At 34.0% G+C, this 16,668-nt stretch overlaps 2 protein-coding genes across 2 annotated transcripts in view; one reads left to right on the top strand and one right to left on the bottom strand.

The window, feature by feature from the left end:
* Positions 1–16,668, bottom strand: part of LOC105218719 (obscurin) — a 369,888-nt gene that overhangs the window by 327,709 nt on the left and 25,511 nt on the right. The gene's annotated exons all lie outside the window — the stretch shown is intronic.
* Positions 2,194–8,713, top strand: LOC128922447 (putative nuclease HARBI1). Its single transcript, XM_054232904.1, has 2 exons — positions 2,194–4,856; positions 5,711–8,713. Exons 1-2 carry the CDS (start codon positions 4,548–4,550, stop codon positions 5,894–5,896), a joined length of 495 nt encoding a protein of 164 aa, XP_054088879.1. The 5' UTR covers positions 2,194–4,547; the 3' UTR covers positions 5,897–8,713.

Genomic DNA, 16,668 nt, shown 5'->3' on the forward strand with positions numbered 1-16,668 from the left:
GAATAACTAACAAAACAAGAAAAGCATTTCAGCACATAGATTTCCGCGGCCGATTTCCTTAAAACTATTATCAATTTCTGTCGGTCTACATTTTCAGCAAGACCAACGCAAACCCTTACCATCAAGAATTAATCTAATAGCGTTTTTAGATAGAAGTAGGGATGGCAAAAATTTTTTTTTAATCGATTATATAATCAAATGATTAATTGAAAGATATAAAAAAATAATTGCAATTAATTGCAATTAATGTAAAAAAATCGATTAATCGATTAATTCCAATGTTTTCAAATAATACTAAATTGCATAAAGACCACCACCAGTTTCAGCGCCGAATCTTGTATTATAATGCTCTATCACAGAGTCCCAGACATATCCAAAAAGAGAAAATGGCCTACATTTGAAGTTAAGTAGCACAATGACATTAAATTTTTCAAAATATGCACAGCAATCTTAAAGTAAAACAATTGCCTCTTGCTTGAAAGACTATGTTTTGCAACTTTGCGTAAAAATAAAACCAATAAAATATGTATGTATGTATGTGATTGGCGTTCAACCGTTTAGCCGGTTAAAGCCGAATCGATGAGAGCGCGCCACTCCTCTCTTTCCTTCGCAGTTCGGCGCCAGTTGGAGATTCCAAGTGTAACCAGGTAGCTCTCCACCTGGTACCTCCAACGGAGTGGAGGCCTTCCCCTTCCTCGGCTTCCTCCGGCGGGTACTGCATCGAACACTTTCAGGGCTGGAGTGTTTTCGTCCATTCGGCGTAGCCAGCGTAGCCGCTGTCTTTTTATTCGCTGAACTATGTCAATGTCGTCGTATAAATCGTACAGCTCATCGTTCCATCGTCTGCGGTATTCGCCGTTGCCAATGTTTAGAGGACCATAAATCTTGCGCAAAACCTTTCTCTCGAAAACCCCAAGAGTCGTCTCATCGGATGTTGTCATCGTCCACGCTTCAGCACCATACATCAGGACGGGAATGACAAGAGACTTGTAGAGCTTAATTTTGGTTCGTCAAGAAAGGACTTTATTCAATTGCCTACTCAGTCCAAAGTAGCAGTAAATAGGAGACTATATTCTTATTTCAGACATTCAAATTGTGTTAGTATATACCCAAAAACAAAAACGGAAATAAAATTAAAATATCGTATTAAAAATTCATTTGTCTTAGCATAAAGGAAAATATATTCATTGAAGTCAAGAAAATTTCGAAGTCTGTTCAACCAAGTTTGAAGAAAAAGCAATTTCGATAAACGTTTTGTTGTCAAACGATTGCGTTTTTCGGTCGCAGTTGCACCCGCTTTTGATATTTGAGTTGATATTTAACGTAGTTATTGCTTATTTTATTAAAAAATTTCCATACTTCGCTTTTAACTGGCGCCATTGCACTTCATACAACTGAACGTAAAATGCGTTTGACTTAACTGTAAATGCAGTGTTATTCATTTTTTGATATTAAACTACGTTGACATATTAGAATTTAACTATGTTTACAACGTTTGCAGTCATTAATGACTGATGTGACCAATTTCGACCCTTGTAAGCTAACTTAGATGAACATAAAATGTATTAAATTTCAAAATGCTGTTTGCGATTATTTTGCAATTACTCGAGTAATAGTCGAGTAATTAGAAAAGGTGTTTCGATGCAATTAAATCGTAAATTAAATGAAAATAATCGATTAATTTAATCAAATGATTAATCGTTGCCATCCCTAGATAGAAGCAAATTGATCAATTTACCGGCCACTGCTCGATTTAAACGGTTATTGATATCGATTTACCATACAAAATGAAATATCCATTTATTATACTCTCGCAACAAATGTTGCTAAAGAGAGTATTATAGTTTGTTCACATAATGGTTGTTTGTAACACCCAAAACTAAAGAAGTTAGATATAGGGTTATATATACCAAAGTGATCAGGGTGAAGAGTGGAGTTCAAAACCGAATGTCTGTCTGTCCGTCCGTCCGTCCGTCTATGCAAGCTGTAACTTGAGTAAAAATTAAGATATCTTGATGAAACTTGGCACACTTATTTCTTGGCACCATAGGAAGGTTGCTTTCGAAAATGAGCAAAATCGGACCACTGCCACGCCCACAAAATGGCGAAAACCGAAAACACATAAAGTGGCATAACTAAGCCATAAATAAAGCTATGGAAATAAAATTTGGTATGAAGGATCGCTCTATGAAGAAGTATATTTGGATGTAATTTTTTTGGGGAAGTGGGCGTGGCCCCGCCCCCTACTAAGTTTTTTGTACATATCTCGCAAACCAATAGAGCTATATAAACCAAACTTTCTGCAGTCGTTTTTTTAGCCACTTCCTAATACAGTCCAAAAATGAAAGAAATCGGATCATAACCACGCCCACCTCCCATACAAAAGTTAGGTTGAAAATTACTAAAAGTTCACTAACGAAAAACGTCGGAAACATTAAGTTTCACATAAGAAATGGCAGATGAAAGCTGCTCTCAGATTTTTATACAAAATGGAAAATGGGCGTGGCGTCGCCCACTTATGGGTCAAAAACCATATCTCAGGAACTACTCGACCGATTTCAATGAAACTTGGTTTGTAATAGTTTCCTTACATCCCAATGATATGTTATGAAAATAGGCCAAATCGCTTCACAACCACGCCTACTTCCTATATACCAGAACTTCGAAGTCGATCTGAATCGTTTACATTACAATATATAAAGTAAGCACTAGTGAAGATATCGATGCAGAACTTTGCACAAATAATATGTTTATAATGTGATAGCCCCATTCTAAAAATCGCCGAAATCGCACCATAGGTTTTTAAGGCCCCATATATCGAACACGAGGACCTCGGTGCTTCTAACCTAATATTATGGTTTCCAACTTCCAATGGACTTTATACAATATATATGACGAATATGTGGGTCAAATTGTGTAAATAAAGTTAAATATATAAATTGCGAGAGTATAAAATGTTCGGTTACACCCGAATTTAGCCCTTCCTTACTTGTTTTAAATTGAATTTAAATCGACTTGAAAATCAAAACTCTGCAACTCTGCGACAAGAACGTACGATATACGTTCTTTGTCTGTGATTGGCTGAATTTTTTTATAAAATTGCATTAATACTACTAGACGTTAGATGGCGGTGCTGAAAAATAATAATCAGCTGATGAAATTACCAACTTCTTATGAAAAGCAAAAATAAAAATGTTTAACAGATCGTAAATCGAGTAACCGGCAGTATAAACGGCAAAAATGTGTTTCTCGATTTAAATTTAAATTGATCAATTTATTTGGCTGTCTAAAAACGCTATAAGATCCTCCCTGTCAATCCAGCACATTTAAGCCCTGTCAATCCAGCAAGCCCGTCACAAAGCCAACAAGAAACAAAGCAGAATCGCTTTTAATATTGCAGTTTGGAAAATTACAAGTTATTATGAAACGTTTTTGTGGAATGAAAATCAAAATAAAAAAACTAAAAATAAGTTATTTGTTTTTTCTCCAAGCGAGTTACAATTTCAGCTGCATAGTTTTTTCTTTAAGGACAAACAAGACCCTTGAAATCAATATTCGAAAATATTAGGTCTAGTAAAACGAAACGATTAAAAAATATTTATTTATTTATTTACATACAGGAATATTGAAACTATGTCTAAATTATAGAACAATATATAAAATATGTAGAAGCTAATATGAGAGTCGGTATATACCGTAGTGAAATTAATTTAGGTGAGGTGAAAAATGTTAGTGGGAGTGTTGTAGTAATTGGTGTTCATTGTACAGTACGCTGCGAATGAATAGTATCATATTATATAGATTAAAAACGCTTAATAATTTATTAGTGTTATTAGGTTATTAATTGAAAGGTTTTTGAGTAGGTCTAAAGATGTTGAGTTTGGAAGTGAAAGTCGGTAGGTGGCGAAGAATTTGCATGAATGAATGATGTGTTGGGTACTTATTGGGCCTCATGCATAAAACGTGAGCTTGAACTCGGACTCGATTTTTTGAGTAAAAGGTGCTTGTCGTATGCATAATAACATTTGATGTGTTTGCTTTTACTCACTGCCCACGTTTGATCTTGTCTTGCTCAGTTTGATCTAAGTTAGATGAGCTTGTGCTCATATGCATGAAAACAACCTTTTGCTTTCTTTTGTGGGCTCTTGCTCAAGTTTTGTTGAGCAATGTACATACATAGCAATGTCATAGAGCAATGTCTTATACATAGTTGACTCGCGTACACCAAAATCATGGTTGAATATTTTTTTCCACAAAGAAATGTTATCAACAGCGTAAAACAAATTTATCAAGTGAGGATAAAAAATTATACAGGTTTGTATTCTTAATTATTATTTTTTTATATAATTAATAATAAAATGATAAATACATAGGTTTGATGATACTGGCATCTGCTGGTTGGCTAATTATTTTTTTGTATTTAACATTATGTGAAAATCCTGGATTCCAAAATTATAGATATTGGAGTCCATCTGTCAACTGTGTCGCGAACTATTGCGGAAGTTGCGAAGCTTATATCTGCCAAAGCAAGCGAGTGGATAAAATTCATGAAGGATGCAGATGAAAAAGATGCTCAAATGAAATGGGAATACAATTATTGCTTTCCATTTGCAATTAAAGTGATTGATTGTACTCATATCAAAATTAAAAAAACCACACATCAAAGCGATGAGTATATTTGTAGAAAAGGCTTCCACTCTATAAATGTGCAGGCAACTTGTTATGGAAAAGAACTGTTTACAGGCGTTGACATATCCTGGCCTGGTTTAGTTCATGACTCAAATACAGTATGTCAAGAAACAGTTTACACATTGAAAATAAATACACTTTTTCACTTTCCGCAGCAAAATTTTTTATTTTTTACTTCAGTTCAACATATTTTTTGAATCAGGGATGGTTACTTACAGTATTTCAAGAGATGTGATGCAAAAAAAGCTGCGAAAGCAATGCAAAAACCAACCAAGAACAACAAAAACATTCAATTTTGTTAGTGTCAAGAAAAAGTTTACACACTTCGATTATTTTACTTGTTAAGCACGTGTTATACAGTTAACCGTACTTCACCGTTACCTATTCTTCGCAAAGGCATTTACAATGAATTTGTCAATTAGTTGGTGATTAATTTTTGCTTTTTTCATATCTAAAGTACCCAATATTGTCTTTGTAATATTCCATGCAAAGGGTTTAGTTTGAAGAGGTCCAACTATTGCCCCATAATCCCCAATGGGGTAAAAACGTTTGAGATCCAACAGCAATGTTTTCTTTAACCCTCTAAATAGTGTATAATGGCTAAAATTGATCGTAAAATATGGAAATACAAGAACCAAAGCCTGAAAAAGGCCCTAAATTATAAATAAGTGGACATGTACAGTGCTTAATGTCTCGAAAACTTGACCAAATTCCAAAAATTTCGATCAGTGTTCTTACGAAAGAGTTCTAGGAAGAGTGCAATATTTAGATTTCTCTTGAAACTGCGCGACAAAACATGCTACGACATAAATACATATGTATCGATGATGTTGTCGAAATGACCATCCCTGATTCAAAAAATATGTTGAACTGAAGTAAAAAATAAAAAATTTTGCTGCGGAAAGTGAGAAAGTGTATTTATTTTCAATGTGTAAACTGTTTCTTGACATACTGTATCAACAGTGAGGTATGTAGAATAATGCAAAATGCAACGAACTATTGCATTTTTTCTCGGGGATGATGGCTACGGAATATGCCCCTGGCTAATGACACCAATCCTGAACCCAACAACAAAGTGTTTACAAGGGAGCGTGTCACTATAGAACGGTGTTTTGGGCAATTGAAGCAAAGATTTTCGATAATTCAATTAAAAATTCGTATATACATATATTTTGTTTTTTCAGCTTTTTTGTATTTTTATGTTTAAATATATAAGACGATAATTTATATTATCTTATGTTTAATTTTTTCACCATCACTTTCATAAAGATGAAAATCGAAAGTAATTAAACACATGTATTTTTTTACGAAATGTTGAGTTAATGCACTATTAATTTTTTACACTTTTTAAGTGTATTTTAGTTTTAATATTGTAATTCGCTTAACCTAAATCTTAAAGTAACGGTATTATAAATATATATATTACAAAAAAGGGGTAAGTTAGCGCTAAATGAAGTAATAGATTAAGCTGAGGTATTAAGGTAAGTAATAGCTTATGGTAATATAAATGTATTATTAGGGTAAGTATATGTATGTAATATTTTATAATTCAATGTTCATAAATTCATTTTCTTATATTTCTTATACTTTATATTTTAGGTTTATAAATATACATGTATTTAACTTCAATAACAATTAGATGTTTGATCTCCTTTTGCTCAAGTAATTGAAATTGGCTTGAACTCATTTTTATGCATACGAAATTGATCAAAAGCTTTTTCTGTTTGATTGAACTCAAGTTACGAGCAATTGCTCACATTCCTCAATTCAGCGCTTTTACTCGTTTTTATGTATGAGATCCATTGTATTTCATGCATAAAACGTGAGCTTGAGCTCGGACTCGATTTTTTGAGTAAAAGGTTTGATCTATATTAGATGAGCTTGTGCTCATATGCATGAAATCGCAGATCTGAGAAGCAGCTGCCATAAAGCCAGGCGGAAATTTCAAAGAAATAGAAATGCTGTAGAAAATGAGCTTCTACGAGAAATTTTCAAAAAAAAACGAAAAGAATTTAAAATTGCGATCAGAAATAGTAAATCTGCATGCTTTAAAGAACTCTGTGACAAGGCGGAAGAAAACCCATGGGGTGGAGCCTATAAAGCAGTAATGACTAAAGTAAGGGGTAATAAAGGACAAATGCCGACTTGCCCTATACTATTAAAAGAAGTAGTGGAAACTTTGTTCCCAACACAAGAGGCGCAATCAGAGGAAGTCGTATCCAATATTAGCTTAGAGACCCCTTTGTTTATACCGATCGATGACGTCGAGGTGGTGCAAGCAGCTGAACGCTTCGGAAATGCAAAAGCTCCTGGCTTAGATGGAATTCCTAAAAGGGCCCTAAAAATTGCGGTAAAATACAAAACTAAATATTTTGTGAAAGTACTCAATAAATGTCTATGGGATGGTATTTTTCCCAAAATATGGAAAAAGCAGCGTTTGGTGCTTTTAAAAAAACCAAATAAACCTCCAGGTGAACCAAGCTCTTACAGGCCACTATGTATGATCGATACTACTGGTAAAATTTTCGAGCGAATAATTTGTGATCGGGTAGAAAAACACCTTGAAGAAGTGGAAGGGTTGTCAGAAAACCAATACGGGTTTCGCAGGAGACGCTCGACAATTGACGCGATCAAAAAACTTACAGAGATTGCAGACAAAGCCATAGAGGGCACAAGGTGGATGTACGGATCCAAGGAATACTGCGCAGTCGTTACATTCGACGTAAAAAATGCTTTCAATTCTGCATGTTGGACCCACATACTTCAAAGACTACAGGATCTTAAAACGCCAAGATATCTGCTACGCATCATTAAAAGTTATTTATCGGATAGAGTCCTGCTGTACAATACGGACGAAGGAGTCAAGCGATACAAAGTGACCGGTGGCGTACCACAAGGATCTGTCTTGGGCCCACTCCTGTGGAATATCCTGTATGATGGAATCCTTCGCCTTCCAACACCAAAAGAAATACAAATCATCGGATATGCAGACGATATTGCAGTGACAATTGTGGCAAAAGAACTACACCAAATTGAAGACATATGCAGCAGTGTTACTCGGAGAATAAAGAACTGGCTAACAGCAGCGAAGTTGCAACTGGCTGCACAAAAAACAGAAACAGTGCTAATAACTAGTAGAAAGAAGACAGAAGTAATTATACTTAATATAGACGGGTATAACATTACGACACAGACATCATTGAAATATTTAGGCATACTGATAGATTCGAGACTAAATTTTAAGACAAATATTGAGAAAGCCTGTGAAAAAGCTGCGCGAGTGAACATGGCCTTAACCCGAATAATGGCTAACATTGGTGGACCTAGTCAAAAGAGAAGACTACTATTGGCAAAAGTTACGATATCAATAGTAATGTACGCGGCACCGGTATGGGCAAACGCCCTTATGCAGAAAACATATGTCAAGCCGATTAAATCTCTATTCCGGCTTAGTGCACTCAGAGTTGCAAGCGCTTTCCGCACAGTATCCCACGAAGCCGCAGCAGTCATATCTGGCATAATGCCACCCGAAATAATGGCTCAGGAGCTGAAAAGAAATTACGAGAAAAGTAAACAGTATGGAAGACCTCTAACAATTGAAGAGCGTGAAGAAGAAAGACGCAAGAGTATAAACGAGTGGCAAATACAGTGGGACACAGCGTCCAAAGGACGATGGACGCACAGGTTGATAAGAAATATTGAAACCTGGTTTAATAGAAAGCATGGCGACGTTGATTTTTATTTGACGCAGTTCCTAAGCGGGCATGGCTGTTTTAGGGAATATCTCTATAAATACGGACATGACGATGCAGAAATGTGTACATCCTGCGGAAGCGAAAGAGAAGATGCTGAACATTTATTTTTTCAATGCACTAAATATGAGGCAGAGAGAGTGAATTTAGAGCACGAAATCTCGGAGAAATTAACTCCAGAAAATATAGTAGTATACATGCTGCAGTCGAAGAACGTGTGGCATTACGTAAAACAATGGGTCGCAAACGTAATGGTAGAACACAGAAGATTAGAACGAATACGCTATAGCGTGACAAGTAGTCATATTTAGAATGTAATCCCCATAGAAGTACTAGCCAATAGGCCTTGCTTGCCCTGTGAAGTAAGTAAACCTTTTGCTTTCTTTTGTGAGCTCTTGCTCAAGTTTTGTTTAGCAATGTACATAGTTGCCTTAAGTGCCTTGGAGACGATCAAATAATTGCGTCAAACAACACATATGTGTTAGTGATGTTCAATCATGTGTTGCCCGCAAACGTTCAAATTAACACGTCAAACATCAGTTTAGTTTTGAGCTCGTAACGAACGGTCATCATGTCATCGTCGGATGATGATGATCTATTATTGGCATGTGCTGCAATTCTTATGAAAAAAATGTCTCAATTTTTGTATTATTTTATATTATTCAGTTTATTTTATTATATTTGATTTTACTTTATTTTATTTTATTATTTTAATTTATTTTATTATTTTATTTTATTTTATTTTATTTTATTTTATTTTATTTTATTTCATTTCATTTCATTTCATTTCATTTCACTTTATTTTATTTTATTTTATTTTATTTAAGTTAATTTTATTTTATTTTATTTTATTATATTTATTTATTTTATTTTATTTTTTTTTTATTTTATTTTATTTTATTTTATTTTATTTTATTTATTTATTTTATTGTATCTTATATTATTTTATTTTATTTTCTTTTATTTTATATTATTTCATTTTATTTATTTTTTTTATTTCATTTCATTTTATTTTATTTTTTTTTAATTTTATTTTATTTTATTTTATTTTATTTTATTTTATTTTATTTATTTATTTTATTTTTATTTAATTTAATTTAATTTAATTTATTTATTTTATTTTATTTTTTTATTTTATTTTATTTTTTCCGCATCGCTTTACTTCACATATCCAAGTTAATGGTTGTCGCCGTGTAAATAATCACGCACTGCTTAGAATGGTAAAGTTGAACTCAACTACTTTATTGACAATATTTCTTTTTATACAATATTTCTCTTATTTACTATAAACTTACATATGTACGAATTCTTACTTACTAGTACTTATTTCTATATATTCAATAATGCTAACCTAAGCAATAATCATAGCAAACCTCAAGAAACAGCCTACATTGCGGCGGCACGGCTTCCGCTCTGGTTTAGTGCCGACGGAATGTGTTGTTGTTGTTATTTTTGGAAATGAACTTTATTGAGCAACAAATGATATTGTTTATTTGCAGAATTTTGCTGAATTGAATTTCTGATTAAAGTTCATCGTTCTTGTTTGTATATTTTGAAAGCAACGACAACTTTGTTGTTGTTATATTTTGATAGCTACTCTAGCTGTGATAACTCCCCCTTCTTAAGCATCAGCGTCTCGCTGATTGAGAATTATTGGTTACTGAAAGCTGTGGATAGTCTATTATTGGTGGGATAAAGAATGAATTTCTGTTTTTTGGTTAAAGTATGATATACAAAGCTAATGATAGTGTTACAGTTTTCAGTCAGTTCATGTGTTGTGGAAAGTATTCGTAGGTGTCCACTGTAGCAGTTGCATCGGGGTTTCCTGCTAACCATTTCCAAGCAGGTCCTATCCAATTGATCGATCTCTTTTGGATGGTTGTGTTTTTTGTTCGCAGTTCGCTTAATAAGCTATCTATCTCAGAAAGTTGATGTTTTAATTGTGGAAATAAAATATTTGTTTTACTAATTTCGTGGTATATAGTAAGTCTAACGTCGTTGGTAATTTTTTCGTAATCGTCCAAGTCGATAGTGTGGATAATTTTATACGTCCCTTTTGTAATTTTTCCTAGTCCTTGTTTGATTGTCACGAGCGGGCTGTTGTATTCGTAGGTGTCCAAAGAGTAAATGTCAGTTATTTTTTAAATGCGATTTATGAATTTTTCTATTGTCTTTAGTAGTTATTGTGACGGTATTGTCTTTAGCGACAGTTTCTTTCTTAAAAATTGGTTTGGTTTTGCCTTTAATTTGTTTATTCTTTTTAAATATGGTGTCACCGGCTTCGTAATTCTTTATTTTTGACCTATTTTTGTTGTGGTAATTTAACGTATTTTTTTGGTTTCTAGCTATTTCATTTCGAAGGTCACAATTAACTATTTCCTTAAAGTTTGTTAAATTTTGATAATTAATTCTTTGTGTTCTTCCAAAGAAAATGTCGGCTGGTTTCCGTTTTGTAACTGAATGTATCGTGTTATTATATCTGTCAACTGCAATGTTGACGATTTCTTTAATAGAAGAATCAGGATATTCTACTTGGAGACATCTGATTATTTCAATAATAGTGGAATGCACACGTTCTATCGCACCATTGACTTCACTTTTCTGAGGTGGTGCTAGATAGATTTCAATTCCTAACCCCTCCAAATAGTTTAGAGTTATTGGGCTTATAAAGCTGCCCTCATTGTCCATGACTAAAGTCTTTGGTACAGTGAAATAGTGTAGAAGCTTTATCAATTTATCCCTGATATGCAATACCGATTTATTTTTTATTCTGAAAAATTTTACAAATTTAGAGAATTTGTCAACGCACGAAATATATATTTCGCCGGACATTTCTATAATGTCGATATGCAATATTTCTGTTGGGTACGAAGGTATAGGTGTTGCCTGTAACATGGGTTTTTGTGGATGTCGATCGTACTTATTACATCCTCAAATTTCACATGACTTAGTGTATTTTTTAATCAGTTTACTCATTTGTGGAAAATAGTATTTTTCCAATATCTGGTCTTTATTTTCTTTACTATTGCGATGGGCTCTTTTATGTTCCTGTTCTATTATTTTAAATTTAACATCTTCATCTGCGATATCAGTAACTACTTTTTGTGTTATCCTGATACGAAATTGTGAGAAATTTTCTTGATACACTTGCTGTAGCAATGAAATGTATTTCTCTTGGATTTTAATTCCATTTATTATGTTTGGGTTTAAAACTCTTTTCAATATTTTATTTAGGTTTTCTGTATCGTAAACTACACATTTAATCCGGTATCTGTGGAAGCTTGGATGAGGTTCTTTATGTATAATTTCCTCCTTTCCTTCTGTAAATATAACTTGATTTTTGAAAACGTTTAGTGGAGCTTCACAGTGAGGAATGAGCTTTGAGCTATCCTCTTCTGCGCTATGTTGTGAATTTTCGTCTGTGGATGTTAGTGTATTAATTTCTATTGGCAGCCGTGATAACGCATCGGCGACAACGTTTGTTTTTCCTGGTTTGTAAATGAGTTTATAATTATATTCTTCTATCCTTGCTTTCCACCTTTTCAACTTAGCATTGTTATTACTATTACTTAATGCAAAAGTCAGTGGCTGGTGATCTGTAAGTATTTTTATTTCTTTAGCTCCATACAGGTAAGTCCTTAGTTTGTCAAGAGACCATACTATGGCGAGCATTTCTTTTTCTATTGTCGAGTAATTCTCTTCGGTTGTATTTAGTGATCTAGATATGTAAGTTATGGGTCTGTCTTGCCCGATTGTTCCTTGTGAAAGGACTGCTCCGATTGCAGTATTGGAAGCATCTGTTGTCAGAATAAAGGGTTTATTGAAGTCTGGGAATACCAGAATTTCAGAAGACGTAAGTAGATATTTTATATCATTAAATGATTTTAAGCCTTCCTCTGTTAGTGAAATTTGTATCCGTTTTGATTGACTTGCTTTTATTTGAGCATTTTCACCTCTAGTTAAATTGGTAAGTGGCTTGACAATTTTTGCAAAGTCTTTTATAAATCTCCTATAATACGATGCTAAACCTAGGAAACCTTTTAATTCCTTAAGGTTAGCAGGTGCAGGAATTTTTTTAATAGCGGATATTTTTTCAGGATCTGGCAAAATACCTTTGCCCGTAACGATGTGACCTAGAAAATTCACTTCTGTTCTAAAAAATTTAGATTTTTCCAGATTGACTTTTAAATTTGCTTTATACAAAAGCATGAACACATCTTCAATATTTTGTAAGTGTTCTTCTTTAGTTTTTCCCATTATTATAATGTCATCGATATAAACGTAGCAGGATTTTCCTATAAGTGTTTTGAGAACATCATTGATCATTCTCTGAAAAATGGAAGGGGCATTTTTAAGACCGAATGGCAACCTAGTAAATTCATATTTACCATTGGCTGTAGAAAAGGCTGTCTTTTCTATGTCCCTTTCCTTCATCCTGATTTGGTGGAATCCGGATGTAAGGTCGAGTGTAGTGAAATACTTACATTCGCCTAAGCTAGCGAGAGTGTTGTTTATATCAGGTATTGGATAGGAATCAGGTATTGTTATTGCGTTTAGTCGTTTAAAATCAACAACTACTCTATACTTTTTTCTCCTGATGGGCCTGGTTTTTTTGGAACAATCCACAATGGGGAGTTGTACGGACTCTTTGAAGGCCTTATTACACCATTGTTTAGAAGTTCTGTTATTTGTTTTTCTACTTCGCCCCGTAGGTTGGTTGGGTAAGGATATGATTTTGTATAGATCGGTTCTTCGCTTGTTGTTCTAATTTCTGCTAATACAGTTGTGTCGATTGTCCCACTGTCGGAGACTGGTCCGAAAAGTTCCGCATATTTATTTATCATTTCCTTAACATCATGTTCATAGGGGTTATCTTGAATATTATTTATTTGTTTAGAGATATTTTGTTTTAGTGGTAGTACCACATCCTTGAGAGTTATTGTGTCATTTTTTCTATTTATGACTGCTCCCAATTCTTTGAGGGTATCATCGCCAATGATGCCATCAAAGATTTTTAAATTAGGTAATGTAAAGAAATCAAAATTATTTGTAATACCTATACTTCCGAAGAATGGTCCACATAGTTTATGGGTTATATTTACTTGACCTGCTGCTGAGTGAACTTTAAAAAGACACTCAAGTTTCTTTGAATTTTTTGAAAGTTTTTCAGAGACAAAGTTTTTATTAGCTCCCGTATCTATAAGGAACTTAACGATATCCCCGTTTTTTAAAGTTAGTTCTAAATAGGGCAGGCTAGACAGGCGTCTGTCATAAAATTTATTTCCTCGGTTTCTGTTTGGACGTTAAATAATTTTTGGGTTTTCCTAGGAATATTTGACGAATAATTTGATAGCCTTACTATAGGCGTATTGTTCGGTCGATTCATATAGTTTATTCGTCGTGAATGTATTGAAGGATCCACCTCCATCGGGACTGGTGGTTTAGGATTGGTTGGTCTGGGTGGTGACGGAGCTTGATTTTGGAAATTTTTATTATAGATTAAATTTTTTTCGACAGGGTTTAATACCCTTGGTACAAATATTGGTTTTTGATTCATTTGGTTTTTTTGAATTTGATTGGAGTAACCTCCATTCTTTGCGTAGATTGAATAATTCCTTAAGTTAATGTTTTGAATTTCCAGGCAGGAAGCGTTTGCTTCGGGTAGGTTCCTGGGCCGTTGAATGACTAGCATTGTCCGAGCGAATTGTCCACCGTTTAGGCCTCTGATAAATATATCAAGGGCTCGGTTCCTATAGGTTTCCAGTAGAACACTATTTGTTTCTTTGGAATGATCCTGACTCTTTATTTTGTTTATTATCAGTGATAATTGATGATTGACTCTTGCGTAGAATTGTTCTATGCTGAAATGTTTTTGGGATAAGGTTCCTAGTTCGTGTTCTAGAGTCCTAAGGTCGCGTTTGTCTGCATAGTGAAGTGATAAACAGTTTTTGATTGTTCCCCAATCATCATTGAATATATTATATGAGATTAAGGCCGTATCCGCAGGGCCTTTAATTTTCTGTCTAATATGCCGTAAGATGGCTCTATACAATGGCTTTGTTCTGACTACTTCGTAGTCTTGCAATACAGATTCGACGTTGTGGATCCAGGATATGAATTGAATCGGATCTCCTTCGAATGTTGGGAGGTTCTTCACGCTGTCAGGTAATCTGCTAATTTCTATTAGGTCTGACTCAGTTAAGTGAATATAGTTATTAGAAATAGAACTTTCGTTGTGGGGATTTATTCTGCTTTCTAATTGATTTATCCTATTGCTCAATATTTTGGACTGTTCGATCTGTGCATTAACAGCACCTGTTAGGTGTGTAATGGCTTCCTGAATTTGTTCCATTTCTGAGGTTTACTATGGTTTTACAACAATTTTTATTTGACTAATTATTTTTATTGCTTTAGCAATTTTTAACAAAATTTGTATATGTCAGATAGTTTTAAGTTTTACATACACTTAAAAGTTTATTTTTCCGACTATATTTATTGCTATTAACAATTTTTTAAACAATTTTATATATCGGGTATTTCTAAATTTTATATAAGCTTAAAATTAACTTACAGGAGTATCAGCTTCTGCATTCTCTTCGGACGGTCCCCGTGATCCTTTTTGAAGCGTTAGTCCTCTACTGGGGGGTGGATGATGTCACTTTAAGCGTTGATTTGGCGGCGTTTTCGTTTTGGTTGCCCACTTTAGTATTGTGATTTGATTTGTCACACACTTAATAGTTTGCTTTTACTGTTAAAACAATTTTTCACTTTATGTCTATAAGCAATAATTTTTTGCACAGAATTTTATACACCATCGAAAAAGCACAATCACTTGCATTTGATTTGTAAAAAATTCGCACTATTCAACAACAATTTATATGTTTTTATAAAGTTTATATTCTTTAGTGAATTTTCTTCGCTTTTTTAACTTGCAAAACGTACAGTAGGCAATTCCAAGTTTTAAAGTTCTCGGACGCCAGTTAATGGTTGTCGCCGTGTAAATAATCACGCACTGCTTAGAATGGTAAAGTTGAACTCAACTACTTTATTGACAACATTTCTTTTTATACAATATTTCTCTTATTTACTATAAACTTACATATGTACGAATTCTTACTTACTAGTACTTATTTCTATATATTCAATAATGCTAACCTAAGCAATAATCATAGCAAACCTCAAGAAACAGCCTACATTGCGGCGGCACGGCTTCCGCTCTAGTTTAGTGCCGACGGAATGTGTTGTTGTTGTTATTTTTGGAAATGAACTTTATTGAGCAACAAATGATATTGTTTATTTGCAGAATATTGCTGAATTGAATTTCTGATTAAAGTTCATCGTTCTTGTTTGTATATTTTGAAAGCAACGACAACTTTGTTGTTGTTATATTTTGATAGCTACTCTAGCTGTGATAACTTCCATGCCCTCTCAGCTTGAAATCTTCCCTGCAAATGAGCTCATGCTTGTCAAACATGAGTGGAGACGATCAAATTATCGTCCGTCAAATAGAAATATCAAACATTTTTGATTTTCATCAAGCAGGGCCGACAACAGGTCGGTGTAGCGTTCGTGTAGCCGACGAGAGCCGACGACACCAACACACTTAGAGTGTTTGACGCAATTATTTAATCGTCTCCAAGGCACTTTATACATAGTTGACTCGCGTCCACTAAAAATGAATCATAGCTGATAATTTTATGCCACAAAAAAATACAAAATGTTATCAACAGCGTAAAACATATTTAGCAAGTGAGGATAAAAAAATATACGGTTTTGTATTCTTAATTATTGTTGTTTTATATTTTTATTTCATTTCATTTCATGACAGCTATTTTTATACTCTCGCAACTACGGATAAAGAGACGAGTTACAATCCGTATGTGTGTTTGTCCGTCCGCCCGTACGGATAACTTGAGTAAAAATTATGATATTTTGATGAAATTTGGTACACATGTTCCTTGGGACCGTGAGAGGGTTGCTATTGAGAATGGGCGAAATCGGACCACTGCCACGTCCACAAAATGGCAAAAACTGAAAACACATAAAGTGTCACAACAAACTATAAATAAAGCTATGAAAGTAAAATGATGCACAAGGGATCGCACTAGGAAGGGGCATATTTGGATGTCATTTTTTTATGTTTTTTTTTTTTTTGTATATACAGTGATCGACCGCTTATGTGACCCCCGTTTAAGTGCCTTTCCCGCATAAGTGACCATCGTTGTTA

Source organism: Zeugodacus cucurbitae, chromosome 6 (assembly GCF_028554725.1).
Source record: "Zeugodacus cucurbitae isolate PBARC_wt_2022May chromosome 6, idZeuCucr1.2, whole genome shotgun sequence".
Lineage (NCBI taxonomy): Eukaryota > Metazoa > Arthropoda > Insecta > Diptera > Tephritidae > Zeugodacus > Zeugodacus cucurbitae.